The following is a 24,930-nucleotide window of genomic DNA, read 5'->3' as shown; positions in this document are numbered from 1 at the left end:
CTGTGATACGCCAAGTAGTGATACGGGTTCAAAGTTTGTGGCAGTGGAGCATCAGTTACTTCAAAATTACAGATAGAACTTGTTAGAAAGTATCAATCATAGTATGAAAGCTTTATCTAACCCTATCTTTCAATTACATTCACCTATCTAACTTCGTTTTTACATTATTACTTACATCATAGCTACTTGAGATCATAAAAATTACTGCTCCATGTCAATCTAATGTATTTTCATTAGTGTTAAGCAGTGTTAGCATGTAGTATTTTGTTTGTTTTTTCTTGACTTCCGAAAATATATTACCAATTTTTTTTTAAAAATAATCAGTTAACCACATTTTCAACCATCAATGTTATTCATTAGTGTTATTTGCAATTGTCAACTTAGTTGTCTAATTTCATAAACGTTACTACTATCTGCTGTCTGTAATAGACAAAAAGTCTTGACAGCTTCTGTTATGTAATCATAGGGAATGTTTAACTCACAAAATAAAAATACAACATCCTCCAATGGGTTTTATTTCTGGTCATTTTTTCAGTATATGTACACATATACAATGACATTATGAAGATTGTTGAATTTAAAGTTTCACGTCATCGCTGAGCAAAAAATACTGAATAGTTGTATCGTCCTATCATGAGACTCTTAAACAGTGGACATCTACATCTACTGAGCTAGCGTTCAATTTTTTCGTATATATATATATATATGATTCAATATTTTCTATTTCCTTTCTTTCCTTGTTATGCTTCCACTACTCTATGTGTGTATGTTTAGGGTGCTAGAATGAATGACCAACGAGCCAACTTATCTGTTTTCCCTGGTCTTCGTTCTGGTCCAGGTCTTCATTTATTAGATAGCAATAATAATACTACTACTCCTGCTAATAATAATAACAACCGTTATTTCGGTTCAACTAATTCAGTGTTCAAATCAACAAGTAGCTGTGCAAGTGATGGTCTTCCAGAACCTAGACTACGCAATAACAGCAGTAATAATGATGATGTCACTGGATTATTTGATCACAATCTAACCACCACCACTACATTTCCTGCTACAAGAGCTAGTTGTGGTAGCTGTGAAACAGGAAGAGCGGTAATAAGAGGAGGAGTAGGAAGTAATGCTGCTGGTAGTGGTGTTGATACACGTGGACGTCGCGGTCATACTGTTTCATCTACTGGTGATTTGGACGATGAGTTTTTAGAAATGATATTTCGAATTCAGGTAGGTTGTTTTTTATGGAGTTTTTATTTTGAATCCGTTTAACTAATTAATAAATTAATGTTACTTACAAATCTTAAATAAGCGATTTGGAAGTCGAAAGCTATTGGTTCAAAACATTCGAAACAGTAATACGTACGGTTGCTCCAATACCTACCTTTCTAAGCTTGTATTCAACAGTTCAAAAGACAATACTATAATGGGGGTTTGTGAAGATTGTCCAATTTTACAGTTTACGTTACGAAATGATACTAATTAGACAACCACCGGAAAAGAAGGAGCACAGGACTTTTCTTTCATCCTGATATGGGTCTCCTCATCAGTGTGGACTCTTGTTCGATCCCCGTTGGGTTGTGAATGGGCATTGTTTGAGAAGTCCCATACCAAGACGAAGCAGCTTTCCAGTGTTTCCTGATTTTCGTCGGTTGTTTTGCGTAGGTCAGTTCATGATATAGATTATGAAATTAAATGATCAAGAAGATAATATCAGAAGTTTTATTACATCTTTGATCGTTGGTGAAGTCGTGAAAAGTGTCTGAATATATGTAAAACTAGATATTTCTAAGAATCAGCATGGTTTTAGAATTCCAAAACGATGATTTTAATAATTTCTGGCTGAATCTTCGAAATGCGTTAAATTTCCCAAATGCATTAATTACTAATATTTTCATAGTTTGAATCAAGAACTGATCATGGCCAAACCATCACTAAAACCAAGAACCAATGGACGGCTGTTTTTTTTTCTAGCATAAGACTCCTAGCCAGTACGAAATCGAATTAAGGACTTTCATTATTCGTCGTCGTTCATTGTTCCTCTTTGTTGATCTTTAGTGCATTTCTCTTGATTATTCTAGTTTGTTTTCATCTTTTTTATCGACTTTGGTCTAGTGGTTTTACATTAATATTAGTATTATCCCACCTCCTTACTCATCTCAGATCCAACAGGTTATATATATATATATATAGACTGGACTCTGATGTTTTGGTCCAATGTGATGTACTTTTCTTCTCACTTCCAAACACTATCGTAGGATGTTCATAACTTTTGACAACCATCTAGATCGGTAGAGGCTTATAATCTCATCTAGTCACTTATTTTTTCTATATGACTGTGCATCTAACCTCAGCATGACTCTTTCAGTGGTTCATTTAAATGAAATATAATATTATTGAACACCCATAATCTATATCTTACAAGTTTTAAAATGACTGTTTTCCACTGCTGTTTGGAGCAGTACAAAATGACCTGGTAGTTATGGAATACTCATCCTACGATAGGTACTTGGATCCACGGCTCTAGCACCATAAGCGACATAGACTGAAAAGTATCGAGCTTATCTTTTAGTAGAGAGATCTTGTCAGTAATCAAGTGTATTAAGAATTATACACGGCTCGTCAAATAAATCAAGTGATCTATCCGTTAAACAGCCGTATTTTATAATGTTTATAGAACATAGTTGAGAAGCTGATATTAACTATTCTCAGTTTTTCAACAAATTTTAATATATATCCATACCGTGACTTGATCAACAATTATCTTTGTAAAGCTGTAAGAGAGTGGAACAATGGTCTAACTGTTAAAGTATTCTATTTTCATCTGTCGATTTGTTTGTTCGGACTCCACTCAACCTTTACTTCGATTCGAGCAGCTATATAGTATTACTGGTTTCCGCTTTAGAAGTGGATTTTCAATCTAGAGCACATAAACACGTATTTAAATAGTGCTAGGGCTTAGGAATTTGATGATCCGATAAACGATTGAGTTCTTAATTGTTTAAATAAATAAATCATGCGATGGACACGTTGATACGATGTATCCGATTGATATCTGATTAAGAGGTTAAATTTACTAACTCAAATCCTCGACCGAACAGATATCATCTAAGAGGAACACGACAACTGGTTAGGAAAATATGTTTTTTCTTCAGCACACTTACACATTTATACACTATATATATTTGCTTTAAACATTATTTGAAGTTCATTGAAACAAAGACAGTCGGAAGACGCACATAATTTAGATCGCTCAAGTACCAGTAAAATTAAGATCTGATTGTCAGACTTAATTCTTATCCAACAGTGAATTCCATCGAATCAATTAAGAATTGTTAAAAATACACTTGAATGATACTTCGAATCATGTATTCAAGCATTGCTAATATTTTTGTTTTCCAAATATTTTTGTTTTTTAACCAACTTTCCACTGTATTCTGAAGGTGTAGTTTTCTTTGAGTTGGATAGTTTATTTATGAAGCTCTTTTTTTCTAGATAACATCGTCAGCAAATATTTAAAAGGGAAGTGGGCTATTTGAAGTTGTTTACATTTGATTAACAGATTGTTTTACTAACATGATATTCGATTAGTTGCTATCCCTAGTCGTTTTACCGTTGTTTACATCTGCAGTTTAGATTGTCTCCTCACCTGGCCCTGACCTCTAGCCACAAATAGGTTGGTTCGATTTTAGTATATCTATTGATCGATATGTGACCGATCGGAACACCTTATTGGATGACAGACATATCAAAATTAATCAGTGAGATAAAGCGTACACAACCTTGAGATCAGAGGTCAGACCAAGGTATAAGACTATCAAGTTAGGTTCACAAACAGTAGTAACACAACTATGGATAACAACTAATCAAATTCCATGTCAACAGAATAAGCTGTTTGTCAGTTGTGAAGGAATTCCAATAGCTCACTTTCTTTTGGAGCATGTACTGATGATGTCGTCTAGAAAGTCAATGAAAGCTTCACAACTTAATAAGCCAACTTAGAGACCACGACACATCGAAAATCTTCAAATATTATCTATCATTGTATATATTTTATTCTCTTACAGACATGTACACGAATCAACGACCAACGAACCAATCTACCTGATCCCCTTACTCAAGTTCAATCACATACTAATCCAACTCATCGTAATAATGATAATGGTGATGGTTCCAGGGGAATTCGTCAACCAATAAGTACATCAGAAGCAACAACAATAACAACGTCTAATTCACACAGAGAATTAACTTTATATACTTCATCCGGTGCATTTAATAATTTAACAAATCGATGTTCTGTCCCAGCTATCGTTGATGATGATGATGGTGATGCTAACGATCTATTTGCATTAATTCAGCGTGTTCAATCGACACGTTTAGATGAACAACGATGTCGTCCACCGTTGTAATAATATTGTCATTATCTAGAATCATGTTTATCAAACTGTGTATGTATGTCTGTATGCTACTACCGATGGAACAATTTTCATGTTTGTAAACTCCCTATACCATTTGATTTGTAAAATAATAGCCACATGACTAAGTACGAAATTCTAACATTCTTCCCTCCATAAAAATCAATTTTCGCGACAGTAGCCTTGTCGAGTGATCAATGTGGAGCAATGAACAACAACATGTAGGATAAACAATTGGGAGTGGAAAAAAAAATTTGCCAGAAACGATTGTGAATTGTATTATATATTCTTTTCTTTTACTAATCATCACTTCGTCTTCATCATCATCGAGACATATTTATTTCATATCTTCACAGTTGAACGAACTTGTATCTCCTTTGGATTTTTTATTCCTGAATTACTAATCTTTAATTGAAAATCGTGATTCGTTACAATTTTTTCCTTTGCTTTATCTGACGAAGATAACATCTAATTCATGATCAATTAAAGGTTGATATGCTTTCTGGTGTTTCCTGCGTCTTGCAACTGATTGTTCGCCTCCCCACTCCTTGCCCCCCCCATTGTCAACAACATTCCTTTCAGGTGTGTGTTGTCATCTTGACTTTTTTCTTCGCATTTCGATATCTAATACAGAGGTTATCTATAGGTAGATACTCTTGATAAGTTTTGACGGGCTGAGTTCTTTTGTTTTTAGTATAAACCAGCAGTAAATAACATTAATATTAATCATAATGTAGCAGTATATATCAGTAAACCAAAATAGATTAAATAAGTACATGTACAACATGTATAAATATTGCATTACGTTCCCATTTCTTCCTATTGAACCATGTTTAATTTGCCCAAACTCACAAAGCACCTCATAATCCTATTTATTTCTACTTTATGTGTGTGGTTTATAATGTATTTGTGTGTTCCCATAGAAACTTTCCATTATTATTATTACTATTATTCAATATGTGTGTAAACAAGTGAGTGTATTGTGCATGTACTTTGTACTGGTGAGTGTTCGCTTCCTCTCCGTGTCTGTCTGTCTATCTATCGGTGTGTGGTTCTTTTTGATATTCTTTGTTGTTGCAATGTATCTAACTACTAATACATTCAGTGTAGTTTTTTCTTCATGTCACCACTTTCTCTCTGTCTCTTCTTCTCATAGCTCTGTTTTCTTTTCTGAATTGTCATATAGCGCATTGTCCTTCTCTGTTTCTCGCGTATATCCATGTTTTATTCAGAAAAACATATTTAGTAACAAAGAATAGATGTATTTTTTAAATTTTATTCAATTGAAAAGATGTTCTACAATTTTTGGTTCTTTTGATTCAACCTTGGTAGTAATATCGGGAAGTTGCTAATCTATTCGAAAATAATCCAAATAACTTATGTTGAACTAGTCGATCATCTGACATTCTCATTTCAGTTGTCATTGTGTTTAGAGGTAGCTTTCTTCAGCTTATTAATCTCATATTGACTGCATATAGGTTTTAATTTTTTCTCTAGTTCTACGTTATTTATATATCACTTGTTACATGGTTAATAGATCATGCAAATCTCCACATTCTTTATTGTGCGATTAGAAAGTCAAATGAGATTGGTCATAAGTAGCCTTTATTCTATTTCGAACTTGAAAAAACTTGATGGCATATATGATGAAAACAAGGCCGTTCATTTACCATAACACCTTTTAAATCTCACTAAGTACATAACTAGGATGCACCACATATGAGCAATTGTCAATACGTATAAAATTAAGACATTTTTTATGCAAAGTCGGGTGACAGATTTATTGTAGTTAACTACCATATACCAACGGCCAAAATAAAAATTTTCAACGTCTTTTAAAATGATCCTGAGAAATGTTTGCATGCTTTTCAGGTTATCAGAGATGAAAATAATAAATTATTTATTGTGAAAGTGATTAGGAAGTAATTTTTATCCAGGCTATATACATGGATCTGTCATTTTTCCGGAGACTTTGGGCCCAGCATCTGAGATGTTAAAGTTATTGCTTTCTTAACCCTTTTGCAGTTGATCTCCATATTGGTTTCTTCTTTAAGTAGGTCTTTTAAGGCTTGCAACTTATTGCTGAGATCTATCTTGAACTCGGTGAGCTTGTTGGCATTTTAAAGAACGGCTGTATTAAAATGTTATTGTCCTACTTGTCTTACTATCAAGCGCTTCATTAACTTCAGTTTTAGCTTGACCATTGCCAGCTCGTGACGTCAAGCTATATGGACTTTCTGATTTTTATATTCATCCCGATCTGGTCGATATTGTTTCTTGTAGTGTGAAACCCATGTATCTTTGTGCATGCGTTTGTGAAGGAATGTGGTGCCACCTACAACCTTGTTATTGAAAACACGCAGATCTGCCAATCGTTCATCATTCTCGTCCATTTCGCTCCATGTTGCGTTTATAACAAGTATTGTCCACCCGAACTTTGGCGTTCACATACCCCGTCAGGATGAATTGGTGTTTCTCTGAGCATTTGTCTAGAACGGACTATAGCCTTTCATGAAACTGATAGTTGTTATCTCTGTTTCTATCATTAGTGGTTGCATAGCACTGGATGACATTCATTATTATCTTTTTTAAAGATGCTTTGATAACCCTGGAGCAATAGGTTTACCATCCTCTAAGCGCTTCAGCGATTCTTTGAACAACAGCGCCACTCCGCGCGTATTTTTGGGAGTCATTTTCTTCTTCATCATCAGAATACAATAACAATTCTCTTTAAGTTTGTTTTTCTTCCCTAGACTGTGTACAATGGGTTCCACTCATTTCAAACACTGTTACGTCCTTGATCTTGTTATATCTGGTCGTCGCTGACTGTTGTGCCGGAAAATACACTGACCACTTATACTCGGAATGAGGGACCTCTGCAACTCCCGTAATGCGAAAGTAAGAGCACAAAAACTGGTGTAAGTGATGACGATGATGAATAACAATAGTCTAAAATACACTGGTTTATATATTGATTGTACACCCATTTTGATTAATAATTAGGATTAAATCACATACTCAGTTATAACAAATCACTTAGTTCATGTCAACTGAATACAAGAATATCGTATATTATACAGAAGAAAATATCACACTGGGAAAACATATCAAATACTACACTGAATGATCATCACGTTGAATTAAAACGGATGTAATGTTGAATAAAACTTGTAATGAGTAATTCAATCGAAAATTGACTTTTCTTTCCATCATATCAGATCTGTTTACCCAATAATATACTGGAGAGAACTAGTCTTGATCCATGTTAAGGCTTTGATATTATAGGCTAACTGGTTCAAACTTAAGTCTGGAAATCCATTAGTCCGAATTGAAACTAACGGTTTTAGGAATAGAAACAAGAAAATATTCTATCACCTGATTGGTTGACAAGTGGGAAATAGAAGACCAGAAAACGGGATCCCCACTCGTTTTCTTCATGATTCAGATCGATGAAAAAAGATGTATGAATAAATAGATGACCAACAAAACCACAACGCACAAACAATTATGTTCGAACTAAGCATCACGGTAGAAATTTAGAGTACAAGAGGTTACGTTTAAATCACAATAGCTGTGGAATAGAAAAGGCTATGTCAGTGAATCAAGCATCAAACGAAAGCTTGTGGTTTATAGAATAATCTAGGGAAAAAACTAATTTTTAGTAGTTAAGAAACGTTGAATTGTGTGAAATAATGTCCAAAAAGTATCTCCCGTTGTTCGTCATGGCTCCTTCATTTTCTATTCACATCATTGTATGTTCTCACTTAGGCCGCTATTCGAATGTCTCTCCTTGTCTTCCACATCATCCGGACATTCATTATACATATATTAATTGTTGCCCTGGTTATTATAAGTGGCATCGGGATTGTGGCTTACGAAAATCTCAGATTTCATCATGTCACGTCATAAATTTTGATTATCATTTTTGTAGTGGGGTTATATTTTTAGGTGGGATTACTAGCATTACACCCAGCCCTACTCCTTCACCAAGGGTTACGTCCAGTATTAGATCCAAAAAGGCTTCAGGTGTAGTTATACGAACGTATTGTCCGAGAATAACGTCTGATGCTATATTTTACCTTTTTATGAAAAAATTAAATCATGCTTCTAACTATTACAAATGTAGATTTATTGGCATACAAACATTAGGAGGAGAGGTAATCGTTTGCTTGTTAGAGTGGTTGAATACATACTTAAATGACTACAAAAACAAATGAATTCTTATACTTAAATTAAAGTACATAATAAACAAACATCATCGATTGCCAAACATTTATTTGAGATGGAGACGATACGGTTGTTATCAAATTAGCCTTTTTAGTAATAGTATAGAAATGCCGATGGGTAGATACTAATATTTACTGAAGCATTAGCCATTATGACGATTCAAACCTATTTTGCATACTCCAAAACAGTTTTTTCTCACTCTGAGTTTATCTTGAAAATATTGATTTATTATTATTCAGAACAGTGCGATTTATATTTTTTACTTATTTTATTATTATTACTATGCTCATTATTTTATGTCAAAATTATATTTGGAATAATCTCAGCGATTGGACTTTAAATAATTCCAACGTTTCGTCCAGCTAACTTGTCTAGACCTCTTCAGGGTATTGTTATTGGTCTCTTATGTTCAGATTTGTCTAATGTGGTCATTACTTCTCATATTATAAATATATTAGCAAGTAGATGAATGATAGCATTGTTGTTCAAAATGCATTGCGCTATTATATCACATTAGTTCTGTGGTATAATTTGTCTTCTCACTGAATCATCCAAATGTATACAAGCTAACACTTACAAATGAAACGAAATTCACCCTTGTAGCACAAGCCACTGGCTATCTGGACGTATTAAGTTAGCGGTTAATGTGTTGGGTTTTTGAATCGAAGGGAACTGCGTTCGAACCACCCTAATGGAAATCGATGTTGAAATGCAAGTGTGAATTCAGCTGATGAGTCTGTAATAGAGCGAAACGCGTGTTTCCGATTGCACTGATAACCATCATTCAACGTTGTTTAGCAGCTAAGTAGTTTTGCATACTAGCTGATGTAAAATATGCTAATTTTCACGTATTTATTTAAGATGAACCAAAATGATTAACTGCTAATTGGATCATTCGTCTCTTTGAGAGTTTGTTCTCTAATTTGTGTTCTTATTCCCACTCGTTTTTTTCTCAACTCATTTATTCATCTTTCGTTTATCTCATTAGTTAGTATTTTGGAAGATAATCTCAATTGAAGGGAAAAAACGACTGACCAAAACAACAAATCAATTATTCATTTATTTGATATTTACCGTTTGTTTAAAAATTGCTATTCATTATTTAATATCAGTCTTGTTTATGGATATTAGAAAGAAACAGTGAGAAATAAATTGTATTTTCAAAATGAGAACATACATACATTCAATGGATATTAGTCTATGGGGAAAAGTAAATTAAGAGAAATGAATAATTTACATAAACTGCTTAGCTTCAGTGATAATTATATGTGTTTACTAGCGAGAGGTTGTTACCGTTAGGGTCACTTATGTTCAGACGTAAGCAGTTATTACTGATAAAATCGGATGAGCATTATTAGTTAGCCAGTTATAAGGTGACCATGATTGCTGTTAGAGAAATGAGGACGTTGTCACTGAAGTTGCCTACATCATGGAAGAATACTTCTGCTTCATGTGCCTGATAGAGGAACTGGGTTAAAGTGGTATCTAGAAATTTTGGTTATTTCTCCATTTATTTAGCGATTAGGCGCTTTATATTGTAGTGTACTTTTCACTTTTCAAGCACTAATTTTCAGTAATATTTCTGTTTTTCATTCGACATTTCCAGCTGTGCTACACTGATATTTTCATTGAACCCAGTTTCAGAGAACTTCAATTGGCTGAAATGATATCTGGAATAAAAATTACACTCTAATATACAGTACTTATCCATTAAATGCAAAGAAAAGTGAAAAAGAATGCTGGGTATGATACTTTTAGTGAACAGTGAAAACGTTACAGACAACTTCAGACGATTCTGTCATTCATTATATATATATATATATATATATATATATATATATATATATATATATATATATATATATATATATATACAAATTACATTGGAAAATGACATAATCTTAACCATGTTAGAAATCACTGAAAACAACTGAAAACAAAATGACTAACTTATTCGATATTAATGAACAAAAAAGGTTAATATTCAATTCTTATACTTATATGACGAGTCAGTGTATAACCTTTCATATAACTATATTTCGCTTAAATATTATTATTCAGTATATTAATCTGTGATGTTAATTAGTTAAGAATTGTATTGCTTCGAATTTCCTTTTTTTAGTAACTGAAATGATCAAACTGAAAACAAAGAAAAGAAACTTGCTACATTTTATAATTGCAACTTGATTTAATTTAAATTTACTTTCTAAGGTATTTATCAAGTCCCATACTAGGGTGATACAGCTACCCAGAGTTCTCTGGTTTTCAATGATTACCACCACTGAGATACAGCCGACATTCATTCGATAATCTCATCATGGTTTTTTTTTTACAATGACGAAAATTACACAATCTCTTAAAACTTTAAATTAAGGATATGTTTGTTTTAGATTACCGATAGTCATGGAATACTTTGGATCAATACTCTGCAATAGTTATCCTTTGAAGCAATGACAATTCACATGAAAATCATTTACAAATTATACAATCTCAGGGTAAATCATCGATATTATTAAAAAATATAGATGCCAGAACAAATGAAATCATGGTTATTTGATGTGTTTAAGTATGCATAGTGATATTTCGTGATTAAGTTTTTTTCCATCGAGCAATAAGAGATAATCCAAACATTTTGATAGACAATATTTCCTTTCATTTTCTCTCACATAATTGAACTATTTTAATATTATAAATAATCCTTCTGTATTCAATTTCATTCACGTGTAAATACAAGCTCATAGAATTATTAAAATGATATGGTTAGTGAACATTTATTGAAGAAATCTTGTGATGAATACAGTAACAATAGTAATTCTATATATTAAATTATAAACTATTGTTTTTGTGGAGATATTTTATGTTGCAAAATCAAATTTCGTTTGGATAGAGCCAATAAAATTTAAAGAGAATTGAATAGACTATTTTTAGTTTAGTATAGGAGTGAATACTCCTTTCTACACCAGAGACTGAATGGAAAACCTTCAGGCGTCATAATTAACACCATATACTTTAGATCACTAAATTAGTATCCTATGGTCCACATTATAAAATTTTTGATATTCCGAATTGTTCATTCAGTGTTGCTGATGATATCTCTCTTATCTAACTGCCGACCCAGATGAATTCCATTATTCAAGGACTTTTTAGAACACATGTATATATATATGTATATGATATGCCCAGTATTAGTGGGAGATGAGACAAATTAGTAAATTCTGACTAGCAATAGCACTTATAAAGGACTTTACCATTGACCAATCAGTAGTCCAATAAAAGCGAACTGCTTCAAAGTTAGACTACATTAGAATGTTAATCGTTCGAACGTCCGCTGATGCAGTTCCGTGGTAGCCGGTGACCGACGATTGATTCATATGCCATTTGTTCCCTTAAGATCATGGAGCCCATGTACACCATTGGTTTGGAATAAGGGTTTCTCAACCCCCCTTAGCTGGACTCTCCATGTCTACCAGCCTGGTTAGAGCGCTGGATATTCGCTTTTCGTCCTCTCAATTTCGTAAACATCGGTAATGCTGCGAGATGGCAGTGAGTAGGACTTCCCTGTCAGTGGCTATATACGCATAGCCATGTGAGAGCATTTCGACAGAGAGTTGACCATCCCCACTCTTGGCCGTACCACGGCATTTGGGGGTCCGATATGTTATAGCTTTACATTATTCTCATCTCATTAAATAACCTTAAAATACAATAGTTACTCCTATCGTTTTCAAATAAATTCTAAAAGAAATTTTCATTTAACGATTAAATTTATAAGAAAATGAATAAAAACTAAAAGTTTGATGAACAATTTTTCTTTTCCCCATAGATTTTCCTAATTTAGTTCATTAAAACAAATGTCACTAATTATCTTAATTCTTGTAAATTTTATCGTCTGAAATTACAATTAATTAATACCTAAATGAACATGAAATTGTATACGGAAATTATTCATAATTTTTTTTTCAAGAATAAAATTGCACGGAAAAGAAAAAAACTACTTTAACCTTTCAGTCAGTTTTTATTTTATCAATTTAGGTGTTGTGGAGATTGTTAAGTTTTTGATTGAAATCATGAGCCGATTGATGTTACACCACCGTTGGAAACTTGGAATCACTAGACGGCCGTTTCGTCCTACTATGGGACTCCTCAGCAGTGCGCATCCACGATCCCGCACCCCGTGAGATTCGAACAGAGGACCTATCAGTCTCACGCCAAGCGCTTAACCAACTAGACCACTGAGCCGGCATCCAATGGTGTTAATGTCTAACCTCAACCAATCCACGAAATTGCGCGACCATCTTTCATTGTCCTGAGGCAGACACTTGTTTCTACCCGATTTAGTACGTAACCTCATTTGTTATTTAGTCTCGAATCCATTTTTGTGATGCAGCGTTTTCTATCCTCTTATAGACATATATTTTCTATATATATATATATATATATACGAATGTACAGCTTAAGTAAGTGATTTCGTCGAAAAGAAAATTTTCTCCTCTGTATTCTCTTTTTCTCATTCAATGACAGTATGGGTTATTTTAATTATCTAAAAGAAATAATAATAATCAATCAATCAACTTATTGATATAAGTGGTATAAGAACGAGAAAGAGAATTACCGCTCCATGAATGACTTCAAGTCATTAGATATAACCTTAATGAATAAATGTGTCATTCGGCTAAAAAAATAGAAGACTATAGATTACTGTACATAACTATGTTTTCTTGTTACGATCAAGAGAGAACACATTTCAGATAGAAATTCGCAAATTCATTAATATATATATATATATATATATATATATATATATATATATACATGAGGTCATAAGATTTTAATGACTTTACCGAGTTAGATTTTCTTTTTAATTAAACGTTCTATTTCACTATACAGTTCATAAAATCATTTTTGTATGATCAAAAAAAACTATAAAATGAAAGAGACGAAAATGATTTATTTCTCGTTGCTAATTATTTTCTCTTTCTCTATCAAAGAAATCATTACAATTAGTTAATGAAAGATTATTATTACTGTTAATTAAAATATTCAATGTGTTTGGTCATTTGTAGGTTGGTTTATTTAATATTTTAGCACAGTAACTACATAATGTCACCTTTTTTTTGAATACCACTAATGAGTCTTACCAACTAATTGGGTGATTATCGGGTGTTTTGATCAATTACGTAATTAGATAATATAATTATACTGGGTTGTCTATGAAAAATTTATTTTGTTTCGAAAAAAATATCAACGTTATGAACTAATATATCAACTGCAGAATTCTTGAAAACCACAAAATGATGGACAGTTGTTTTATCATAGTTTAAAACTTATCAGCAGTATACACCAATAAATTTTTCAACTATTAAGCACAAGCTATTAAGATCCCGATGTTATTGTGTTACCTGTAGATAATCTAGCTAAGGTAGAATGTTTTATATTTTCAATAATCATACATCATCGATGATAATCTTTGTTGTTCTTTCAAAAATATTCGAACTCTGCTGATCATGATCAGGCATTTGATCAACACTATTAATCAAATAAATATAATATTAGCTACTATTTGTTAATCAGTTAAGTTAGACATCTCGGTTCTACAGGAAATGATTACTGGCCCGAATATTTTGATGGTAGAATCTGAGAAGAGGAAACTTTATAATGTCGGTTCGAATTCTACAAAGAATTTTAGTCCCCCAAAGATTGCAGTTGAGCCTTGTTGATAATTCCCTACTAAAACAAAATCTCTATCCAAGGTTTCTTGATGATTACTTTGAACCACCTGAAAAGGAGATCATTAATTGACGATATTTTTAATATATTTGATAAAATAATTCATAAAAGCAAATAATAATATTAAACTAAACCTTGTGAGATCAATTATGCACTTTCCAAATGTACTGTGTTTTCCATAAGTGACCAGTTGTATCATTCTTAATCATTATAATCTAAATTTTCAACACAAGATCTAATGTCAATGCCTACGTATTAAATTTGCTTCTCAGTCATTATTTTTATGCGAATAGAGCCTACTGCTTATTTTTTAAGATAATGCACTAGATGATAGAAAGTAAGGCAAATAAAAATAACTGATACATTTTATTTGTTTCACGTAAGTAATGGATTATAATTTATTCGAAAACTGCTTCATTTCGACTCATAATAGTTTATTAGTATAAGAAGTTATCAAAGCTGTTAATAGTAAACATATGATGATGTTCTCTATTATTAATAGCAATGAGCGATAATTCCAAAAGTTCTAATGAAAAGGCGTGACCAGTCTAGTTCAAATACATCGAATGTGTGAATGATATCAATAATGACAATGAATGATATTCTCCTTATTTCGTTAAATGATTGAAGTTAGAGATGTAAACCAGTGGATCTCAACCCAGTGGCCTGTGCCATAAGTACTCACCGCTAATTCTAAAAGTCATGAGTTCTAGCTCCTGTCGTAAAATGTTAAGGAGTTCCATCTAGGACAAAATAATTGTCCTGTAACTCTTAGTATTCAGTGGTTGTCTAGTAAAAGTGATTTTATGATGTCAAACTATGAAACTAATTAATTATCTGTTTGATCTGTACATTTTCTTGGTTACATTTTAATTGTAACAAGACTAGTGTATGGAAAAAAACTTACATAGGAATCTTTACACAAACCCCAACCAACATAGCTTGTTTCAACAGTCTATGACTAAATGAATTGATGTGATTGTTCGGTTCGCTCAACATCAAGCTTTCCTCCAATTTACTTCAGCACCAATGAACATTAAAGTTCATTGAATTAGATGCATTAAAAAAATAGGTAAAATGTCCGATTCATCTATCAACTTAATTTTCCAGTAAATAATGAAAATTCACTTCTATGCTAAACATCACTCATTCAATATCCCAATAAAATGCTTATTTAATGTTTTAAATTGTAGAATTATTGTTGTTTGATCCAGAAAACAGGAAACCTATTTCTTTTTACCTTTTCGTTTCGAATTTGATTTAGACTCATTGGTGTTAATAATTTCCCATTTTTCTGAGTTGTTTCTATCTTTATTTTCAAATATTTTCATAGACTGGATGTATGTAGATAGATTGATTGATTGATAATATGATTTTCTGGTCAGCGTTTCTTAACAAAGTTCTATTTTACTGGATGGGGTTGCTAACCAACTCTTCAGTACTCATTCGGGTTTGGGACCAGCACTGACTCTAGGAGGGCTCCAGACGGAGGTGGTGGTAGCAGATATCAAAAGAATGAGCAGCACATAGCAAGAACGGGAAAACAGATCTATGAATAGAGTTGACTGGAGATACTAACGACCTTTGTCCCACGAAAGATAATGGGCATAAATAAGTAGGTATATAATTAAGCCAGCTAGCAATATGAACATATGTTTTTTAATACGGCTAGATAAAAATGTGCTTGGAGGATCTTAAGTGATCTAATGCCTTTTTAATAATAGGTGGTAGCTCTTATGAACAAGGTTAATAGAGTTAACACATTCCTAACTCATATTTCCCCAATGATCCTTGCTGATATTTTATTTTTTATTCTCAGTTGTCGTTTGCTAATTTTATTGTGTTACGAGGCCATTGTTAGTTGTAATATATACAGTGTTGATCCATCACAACTTTGATTTCTTCAGTATTTAGATTTCTCTTGAGTTCCTGACTTTTCTCTGTGTTCCATCGTGTTAGAGACTATTATTGAAGTGCCCACCAAATTCCCTCAGATCCAGTTCATACTAGAAGGAAAATATTCCAGTTGTGCGTAATTAAGAATTACCATAGGCTACAGCAAAACGTAAAATACTTTGATTGTGTATTTTTATTATTTTCTCTAATAGGTAGGATATTCCTCGTGCCTTCTTAATTTTAAATATCACTGAAGTCATTTACCCACTTAAGACAGTCACTAGAAATCTGTCAGCACTTAGTGACCATTCCGTCCTAGTATTGGACTCCTCAGCATTGCGCATCCATGACTTTGCAACTGGCAATCGATCCCAGAACCTTCAGTCTCGCGCTTGAATACTTAAACGCTAGACTAGCAAGCCAGCGTGCAATTATGTATGTTTATTATTTATGTAAATCATATTCATATTCTGATCAAATCTCAAATCACTATTACAGATCCAAATCTATACAAACTTATTCATAGAACTCTTAAACGTGACACTATATTATAATGTCGAAAATATGAAGGAGATATTGCTAAATTTGTCTAAAATTCATTCTACTGGGAGCGATCTTTGTTAAACTATGACATGGTTAAGTTTCAATAGTTAAAAAGAAATGATGAAGGTAAAACTATTGTATATGGTAGGTGGTGAACTTAAGAGACATAGGAACGACTTTTCAGTTTAACCGATAACTACACAGATTTGACTTGATAAATTGTTATTACTAGGTCGGAATTATTTTTTTTAATTGGAAAATTTCATTCATTCAAGAGATCAGTTTACTTTTTGACTGTTCGGAAGGTTATAAATACTCTTGTGAATGTATTTTAATGGCTTTCACGAAAGTTTCATTTAGGTCACCTGAAAAGTGAACTAAAGCTAATTTATATGCATAAGATACATAATAGTGAGAATTCTCGAGTATTTTAACATTTTATAATACATAAGTGTCGATTATCTTTGATTTTATAATGACACAATTTGATTGAAAGTCAACTTTAAATAAAAGAAAAAGAAAGTGAATTCTTATTTTAGTTTGTGTCTTAAAATATCTCCATCAGGTTTGTAGATATCATTACCAAGGTTTGACTTGATAATTTCAAATAAATTGAGCATTGGGTAGACTGAAGAAGTGGCTTAAATTGAATCACGAAACGTCGGAAAATCTGATTTTTCTACTCATTGGAATATTACAAATATATTAAATTATTTATCTCCATCAGGTGTATGGATTTTGTATAAATCAGATTTACACCATATCCTTGTTAATAATTTATAACAGTAAATGTTCCCCTTTATGAATCCGAATGAATTGCAAGCTTTAACTAATGACACTCTTAAAATGGCTTTCCAAAAATTAAATACTATTTATCAGTACGCTTTGAATCTCGTTCAAAACAACTAAAAATCACCATCTTGATTAGCTAGAAAAATAATTACTCGTTACTAAAAGCTTACAATTTTTCATATTTTTAATTTTTGATTTATTTCCCCGTATTACTTAGCTTAAAATAAAAAAATGTTAATATTGAATCAATTTACTTTAATATTATTAGCTCATTTGAACGAAAATAACTACTTACTTATTTACCTCTGTTGCCCGTTGTAGAAGAGCATAGGCCATTCACCAGCATTCTTTATCGAACTCTCTCTTGGATAATCATTTCCAGTTGATATTCATCCTTTTGATGATAATTAACACTTGATGAATAAGTGACTTGTAATTTCTATTAGAATTTTTATCGTTGGAATTAGTTTACGCCTTCTATGTTTCTTCCTAATCCCCATACGCCGATGAAAGTGAATATTTGACTTAGATTAACATAAACTGTAATTCAAATTCTTAACTTTTCGATTTGGTTAATCATTTACTTTGAGTAAAGGTACTCAGAGATTATCTATTCTTTCTATATACGTGTTGGCAAGAGAATTTTGATGTTCTTATCAAATACTGATTAACAATTACCTTGTTTCATACACATAGTTCCCTTTATTATGTTAAAGAGAGCAAGAACAAAGACTGGTACCTTGTTTATTTCTTTTGAAATATTTATTTCCTATTTCATGATTTTTTACTTTAGTTGAGTTATTATTCACTAAGTTAGTTTAAAAATGATAGGATGTAATAGATCAAGTAGAAGGTATGACGATAACTATCAGTAATCTTAAAATGAACAAATGTTATGCAATAACACATGCTGCTTAATGTTAAAAGTGTAAGTTTTGGTTATCAATTCAATTTTCTAAACATATCAAGACTAGAAGAACTAAGTTTTTAAACCATTGAATTTAGTGAAAATATACAATGCTGATGAGCCTCTAACTTCAGATGAAATAGCTATTCAGTATGTTATGATTTACAGCGGTCATTTATGTTCATATATATATATATATATATATATATTCAAGTGTTAATTATAGATTATAAGGCAGGATTATGGAATCAATGGACCGAATCTTTGAGATTAATATCCTGTTATAAATATCATAAAAATTAAGATGGAAATAAGCATATTTGAAACAAATTTCAAGTCAGTTTTCATTAAATAACAATACACTTGTAGTGACTTGGCATCGTTTATCAACCACCCTGATAGCCGTTATTACATAAATCCTAATGGTGTATGAATTCAGAAAGCAAAAATAAGTGATGACTACAGTTTATTATTGGATAGCACAGATAACAACCTGTCAATCTGTATGAATATCATTATGATCACTGTCATGTGTGTATAAACATGTATGCTTGAATCTCATTAAATACCTTCGCTTTGCCTCGATTCGATTTGACTATAAATGCGCCTCTGCATTCGCTTGCAAACACAGAAGACTCTCTGATCTAAGTCGCTCAATATGCTTGTAGCTTGTAGACAAATTATTACTGCTTGAATAACACTGTTATGTAAATTAATTGAGTGGCCTGACAAAAATTAACCTATAAACAAAATTAACTATAGGAATGTTTCTATACATTAACTTTCATATTCTCATTCAAAATGAATTCTGGAATATCCTTTAGTTTACATCCATACTATAATACAGACTATTACTTCCCAGAAAATATTGATTATCAATTTAATTTAAGTGATGTTTTTATTCATAATGGTTTATTATCTGATTGGATGAATGCCAAAATCGATTATTCCAATAATTTTTAATGATTAAATGGTTGTAAATTGTTTTTCTTTTTTTGGAAAGTAAACAAGCTTAATGTGTAGAGAAAAAAAAATAAATCAACAACATGATCATTTTCAGAATGTTCTTTTATTGATTAAATAATAAACTCTAGGAAAAAGAAAAGATTATTCAATCTAAAATTAGTTTTGGATGCTGATTTATATTTTCAAGTTAGAATTTGTCTTTTGTTTTAATAATAATATATGTTAGGTAATTGAAGGCAAACAGGAGAAAACCCTGAGTCTACATTTTATGCTAGACAGCATTCATCAGCAATATGTACCTCCAATATTGTAGTAATATGAGATAAGTTCAAATCTCATAGGCAGTATCAACTCTCTCAAAATTACAGGTATGTCATGCATAGAAATACAATCTAGGACGAAGTTTGGATTGAGCGTTTCTTGTCAATTATTTTCAGTCACCAAATACCCCAAACATAATATATGAGATCCATGTTCTGAACAATATAACTTCTTAGTTCACTTAGAAATGAGTTATTTATTTATATAAAAAACTTTAGATCAACCTGTTCTGATGATCTTGTCTGTAAAAAATTGACTTCGGAGGTTTTTTCAGATTTATTCTTTGTTGTAGTTTTATTGTTTGGTTGACTTCTTGTCACGTGGTTGGCCTACTTTCTTTGTGTTAATTAGTAAATATAGTTTATGTCGACATGTTTGGATTGTTTTTTGATTTAGTTTGTAATATTTTCACTGTTTGTTGTTAAATATATCTAACTCCATCATGAAATAAAACATCTAGAAGTCAACTTGTGCTTAGTATGATTATAATTTACTATATGCTTATATATCTGTTCTTCGTAACATTCATAAATCTAATGCATTCAACTAAAGAAAATTTCATTCATGAGAAATATAGAAATTATAGCACATACCCCTGATGATCACATCTGTTGTGATCAATTGTCTGGGAGATTAAAACTTGTCCGATAAACAAACTTCAAAATAGCCAAGAGGAATGAGTCACACAAATCAAATTTAAGCTCAAATGCTTTTATACGTATTGCGTAAAAATCTAAATTGCAATCTAATGAAATTAGACAATCTAAAAAGTTATATTTCATGATAAACAGCTCACCTACCTTAAGAAACAAGGTGATAAGTTAACACAGAATATGTTCTAATCTTAAATTTCGCTTAGAATAAATTTGGATAGTGATAAGTAATGGAACTCAGGAAGTGATTTCGATTCCGTTTGAGACTCATCGGTTGGATATACCTGCCTTGTCTAAGTGTTAATGTTCATACTGATGTAGTGAACGAGAACACAGATGGGGACAATCGAACGTATTAGAACATAAAATCACAGAACGTCTTAGTAAAATCTGAGAACCATACAGTAAATACTTCATTTGCAAAATGTCAATCAATCGTCTAAGACTTCATTGTTCTTTCGTTTCTGCACTAATCATTCTTTGTTCTCGTTCTCTTTTCTTTGATCTTCTTAACTTTCTGCCTTCGGGCATTTCACTTTCGATTGATGATACTATTTATATTTATCGACATCAGTAGCACGCATCGCACTGAGACTCAAAATCAATAAGTATCACTTCAAATGCTGACATCTCATTTACTGAGCTATTAAGTCTAAATAACTACTAACTTGTTCAACGTTTATGAATTTTATTCTCACAAGTTTGTATTTTTGCGCTGTTAATATTAAACACTACAACTGATCTGTATTTTCTGGGTTATTTGCATCTTAAATGGATTTTCAAATCACCATAATTTAGTCACGAGTGTTTAAACTAAACTCATGCAGATTAAAATGTTCGTAACTGAAAGAAATGTTTAAAACCAAAAGATAAGTCACTATACAAATCGTCAATCATTTATAACTAATTGAACAGAAACATCCCTATAATATGAGCCTATAAAATTCCCAGTTCAATCTCCATGATTAACATGAATGTTATTTGGTTGGATTTTGGGACAATTCAATCGATATTTTCCTATAAACACTTTACGTACATTAGACTACATAATTTTTAGGAAAATATTTCATTTATCGTTGATCTTAGGGTACAATTAATGTGATTTGTTGATAAATATATAAACTGAAGAATAAAACAATTTGTTTGTCATCAACTCTTTGAAAGTATGTTAGTATTAACACCGAATCTCGAAATAATTCAATAAGTGTGTCGAAAGAATCATTAGGTCAGTAATTTAACTACATGGATTCAAGTATTGAGATTGATAGATGACTCGTAATATCCAGTTTAAAACAGATTAATTACAGAGTTTAAGTCTATTGAATAGTTGTACATGGTATTTAGATGTAATTACAGATAACAAATAGAAGTATGGTAATTTATAATAATTAATTTTTTTATTATATCCCAATGATTAGAAAAAATTGTATTTCTGACGTTTCGTGACTTAATGTTAGCCACTTCTTCAGATTAATTAAATGACCGAATTAAATTAACACAAGTTTATTCACTCTGAAGTAGTGGCTTAAATTAAGTCACGATACATCATCGGAATATAACAAAGAATATATAACTTTCTACCCAATACTCAATTTATGATATATAGTTTTTCAAAATTCAATAATTAGTTCACTTTTAATTAAGTTCACTTGATATTTAAACTCTTTTTGTATTATCATAGTGTACATTTTCTGTAAGCATAGTCAAATAAACATTTCAAAAAAAATATACACGTTGACGAATTCTGATACACATTCGACAGGGAAGATGTTGAAATCTTAGACATAGATAACGGAAGGAAGTTTAAGGAATTCCTGCAAGCCTAACACTCAGGTCAGTCACCAATCAACAAGTATATTGAAATAGACCCAAGTTATTAACCAATTAAAAACTCATAATTAACTATTAGGCCAAGAATCAGATCAAGAGGTTGGGGGAAATAAAAATAAATGTGCAGAAATGCCAACTTCCACCATTTAAATTTACTGTTGAGAAAACAAATAGATATTCGGTTGTAGAGAAACTCATAAAGCTCACCGCTATATAAAATTCATATTCAGGATACTGTCTAGAAAGACGATGAATTCTTTGCTATTAAACCACTTAGCCCAGAAATCGAAGCCCCATCAAATTCATCTTCACTACAACAAGGATCTGTGACCAGTGACTGATATATTATCATATCTAATCTGTTTGGACAAAAATCCCTGGATTCGATTTTACAGTCTCAGTAGTGCACAATAACCACATACTCTAAATTAAGCTACGTTTTTCAATATTTCGTTTAGCGTTTAAAAGAGGAAACTTCAAAATCAAAATATTAGTTCATTTTGAATTGTTTATTTGAATCTGCTCATTGATATTTAGGACTGAACATGATCAGTCTCTCATTGACATATATGAATCCTGTGTGGATTGCCTCTGTATTGCCTTAAATCACAAGTACTATAAGCAATGACGGATGGCGGATAACAGTGGAATCCAGGACGTGCATTTCATCCTATTTAGAACTCATCAATTGGTACATTCAGCTAGTACACCCTGGATTTCGATGATAGCCATCATCCATCTTTGTTTCTAAATATCAATATTTTAAAAGTTAATAAATTAAACAACTACAAAAATCCATTTCAACCAATCCACGAAGTTGCGTCACCGAACACCATTGTCTTCAGTGAGCTGATATCTCACAACGGACCTGGTTGAACTCCACTGGTAAATATTTATTTGAAAAAGAGGTTTTATCCCACAAAAACATTTTTTTTAAAAAAAATCAATAAATAACAGTTATAATTGATCATTGAATCAATTTTCATTTAAAAATTCATTTTTAATAAAACACTTGAACAATTGACCCTGACAATTAGGGAAACAAGAAATTTAACTATTTATGAAGATATTATTAGAATAAGTGAGAAAACATGGAAAAACAAGAAAGAAATATGTAAATAAATATAGATGAACCAAAAAAACAATAATAAATGATCTAATCAATTTAATTGAAATAATTTTCAAAAGATGATTGATACACAAATTATGTAGTTCAAGGTGATGATTAGATTATTTCACTAAAACTATTAATCAGTAAACGGCTCTTTAAATTCACTTGGTATCATTTGGCTTGTATCTTCCCATTGAGGTTTAAGACTGCATTTGATCAGTCTGTTGTTGGCATATGTGCATACTATACGTATGCCTCTATATTGCCTTAGTTCACAAGCTTTTGGTAAGCAATGATGGATAATGGCCAGCAGTGTAATCCAGGACGCGCGTTTCGTCCTATTGGGGACTCTGTTTGAGTCCCAGAATGAACATCAACTCTGAGATGCTGGTACATCCAGCTGACGAGCCCCAAATAGGACGAAACGCGCGTCCTGGATTCCGCTGCTAGTCACTATCCATCACTGCTTACAAAAACGGCCCTTTAGTTTTGTTGATCATTTGTTTTTCTCTCTTAATATTCAGTCATTTGAGACTTTGAGTCAATAATGCGCTTCTCGTTAATAATCATCATTCATCTATAATATTCATATCACTAGTATATGTTATCTTTCTTAATCTTTCCTATCTATACAATTCTCTACAGTCATAATATTCATAGGCAAATAGTGATTGATTAGTCTATTCAGCATTTCTTGTTTTGTTTTTTAGACTGATTCACATTTTGCAAAAGAAACACTACTTGAATAAATAAAAAGTCCCTATGAATACAGGATTTTTATAAATTGAATTAGGATATATATGTGTAAAGTCAATAATTTATTAAATAAAATGCTTTAAACTTTCTGATCAAGTTTAAAGTGTCTCACTGATGTTCGTATAAAACTGAGTTTGAATTTTTCACAGTCAATTTTTTATCAAAAGTTTATCAACAAAGCTAATTACAAACATATTTTATTGAATTTAACTAAAAAAGATCGGAGTTTTTAGCGTGATTTATTGACAAAACGCGTAATTTAGTGAATACCGGCTCATTGGTCTAGAGATTAAGCGTTCGCACGCGAGACTGAATGCCCTGAGTTTCAATCTCTTGTACGGGATCGTGGATGCACACTGCCGAAGAGTCACACAATAGGACGGAACAGCCATCCAGTGCTTTCAGGTTTTCAATGGTGGTTTGACATCAATCGGTTCATGATCTCAATCAAAAACTTAATAATCTCCTGAACCTTTTACTGAAAACGTTTTTTGTAATAGTAATGCATGTAATCAGATGCCAAATGAATAAAATGAGTTTTTGTATGCAATTATAATTTGTTCAACCTATAACGTTTCACATTAGAAATCACTCATTGATAACTTGAATCCATGAAACTGTTTAAAAAAATCTTGTAGAAATCACAAAGTTGCCAAGATGCTGTAAAAAACGTCATTTAGATTGGATAATAACTACTTGAAGTGTTCATGTGATTTTAAAATTATTTATTTCGTCATTACTGTTAAGAACCTTCAATAATTTCTGGACAACGTTTTCAAGAGCTCGAAGAATAAT

At 31.9% G+C, this 24,930-nt stretch overlaps 1 protein-coding gene across 1 annotated transcript in view; it reads left to right on the top strand.

Annotated features, from left to right (window-relative positions):
* GPSM2 (G-protein-signaling modulator 2) overlaps nt 1-7,117 on the top strand; it is a 36,965-nt gene extending 29,848 nt beyond the window's left edge. The window contains exons 11-12 of the mRNA XM_051213179.1: nt 775-1,221; nt 4,059-7,117. Of these exons, the coding sequence (XP_051073429.1) occupies nt 775-1,221; nt 4,059-4,400 (789 nt within the window). The 3' untranslated portion in view covers nt 4,401-7,117. The remainder of the gene's footprint in view (nt 1-774; nt 1,222-4,058) is intronic.
* The last annotated feature ends 17,813 nt before the right edge of the window (nt 7,118-24,930 follow it).

The sequence above is a fragment of the Schistosoma haematobium genome, chromosome 1 (genome assembly GCF_000699445.3).
Source record: "Schistosoma haematobium chromosome 1, whole genome shotgun sequence".
In the NCBI taxonomy this organism is placed as follows: Eukaryota; Metazoa; Platyhelminthes; class Trematoda; order Strigeidida; family Schistosomatidae; genus Schistosoma; species Schistosoma haematobium.
The sequence above is the reverse complement of the archived record's forward strand: the minus strand, read 5'-3'. Positions and strand labels throughout refer to the sequence as shown.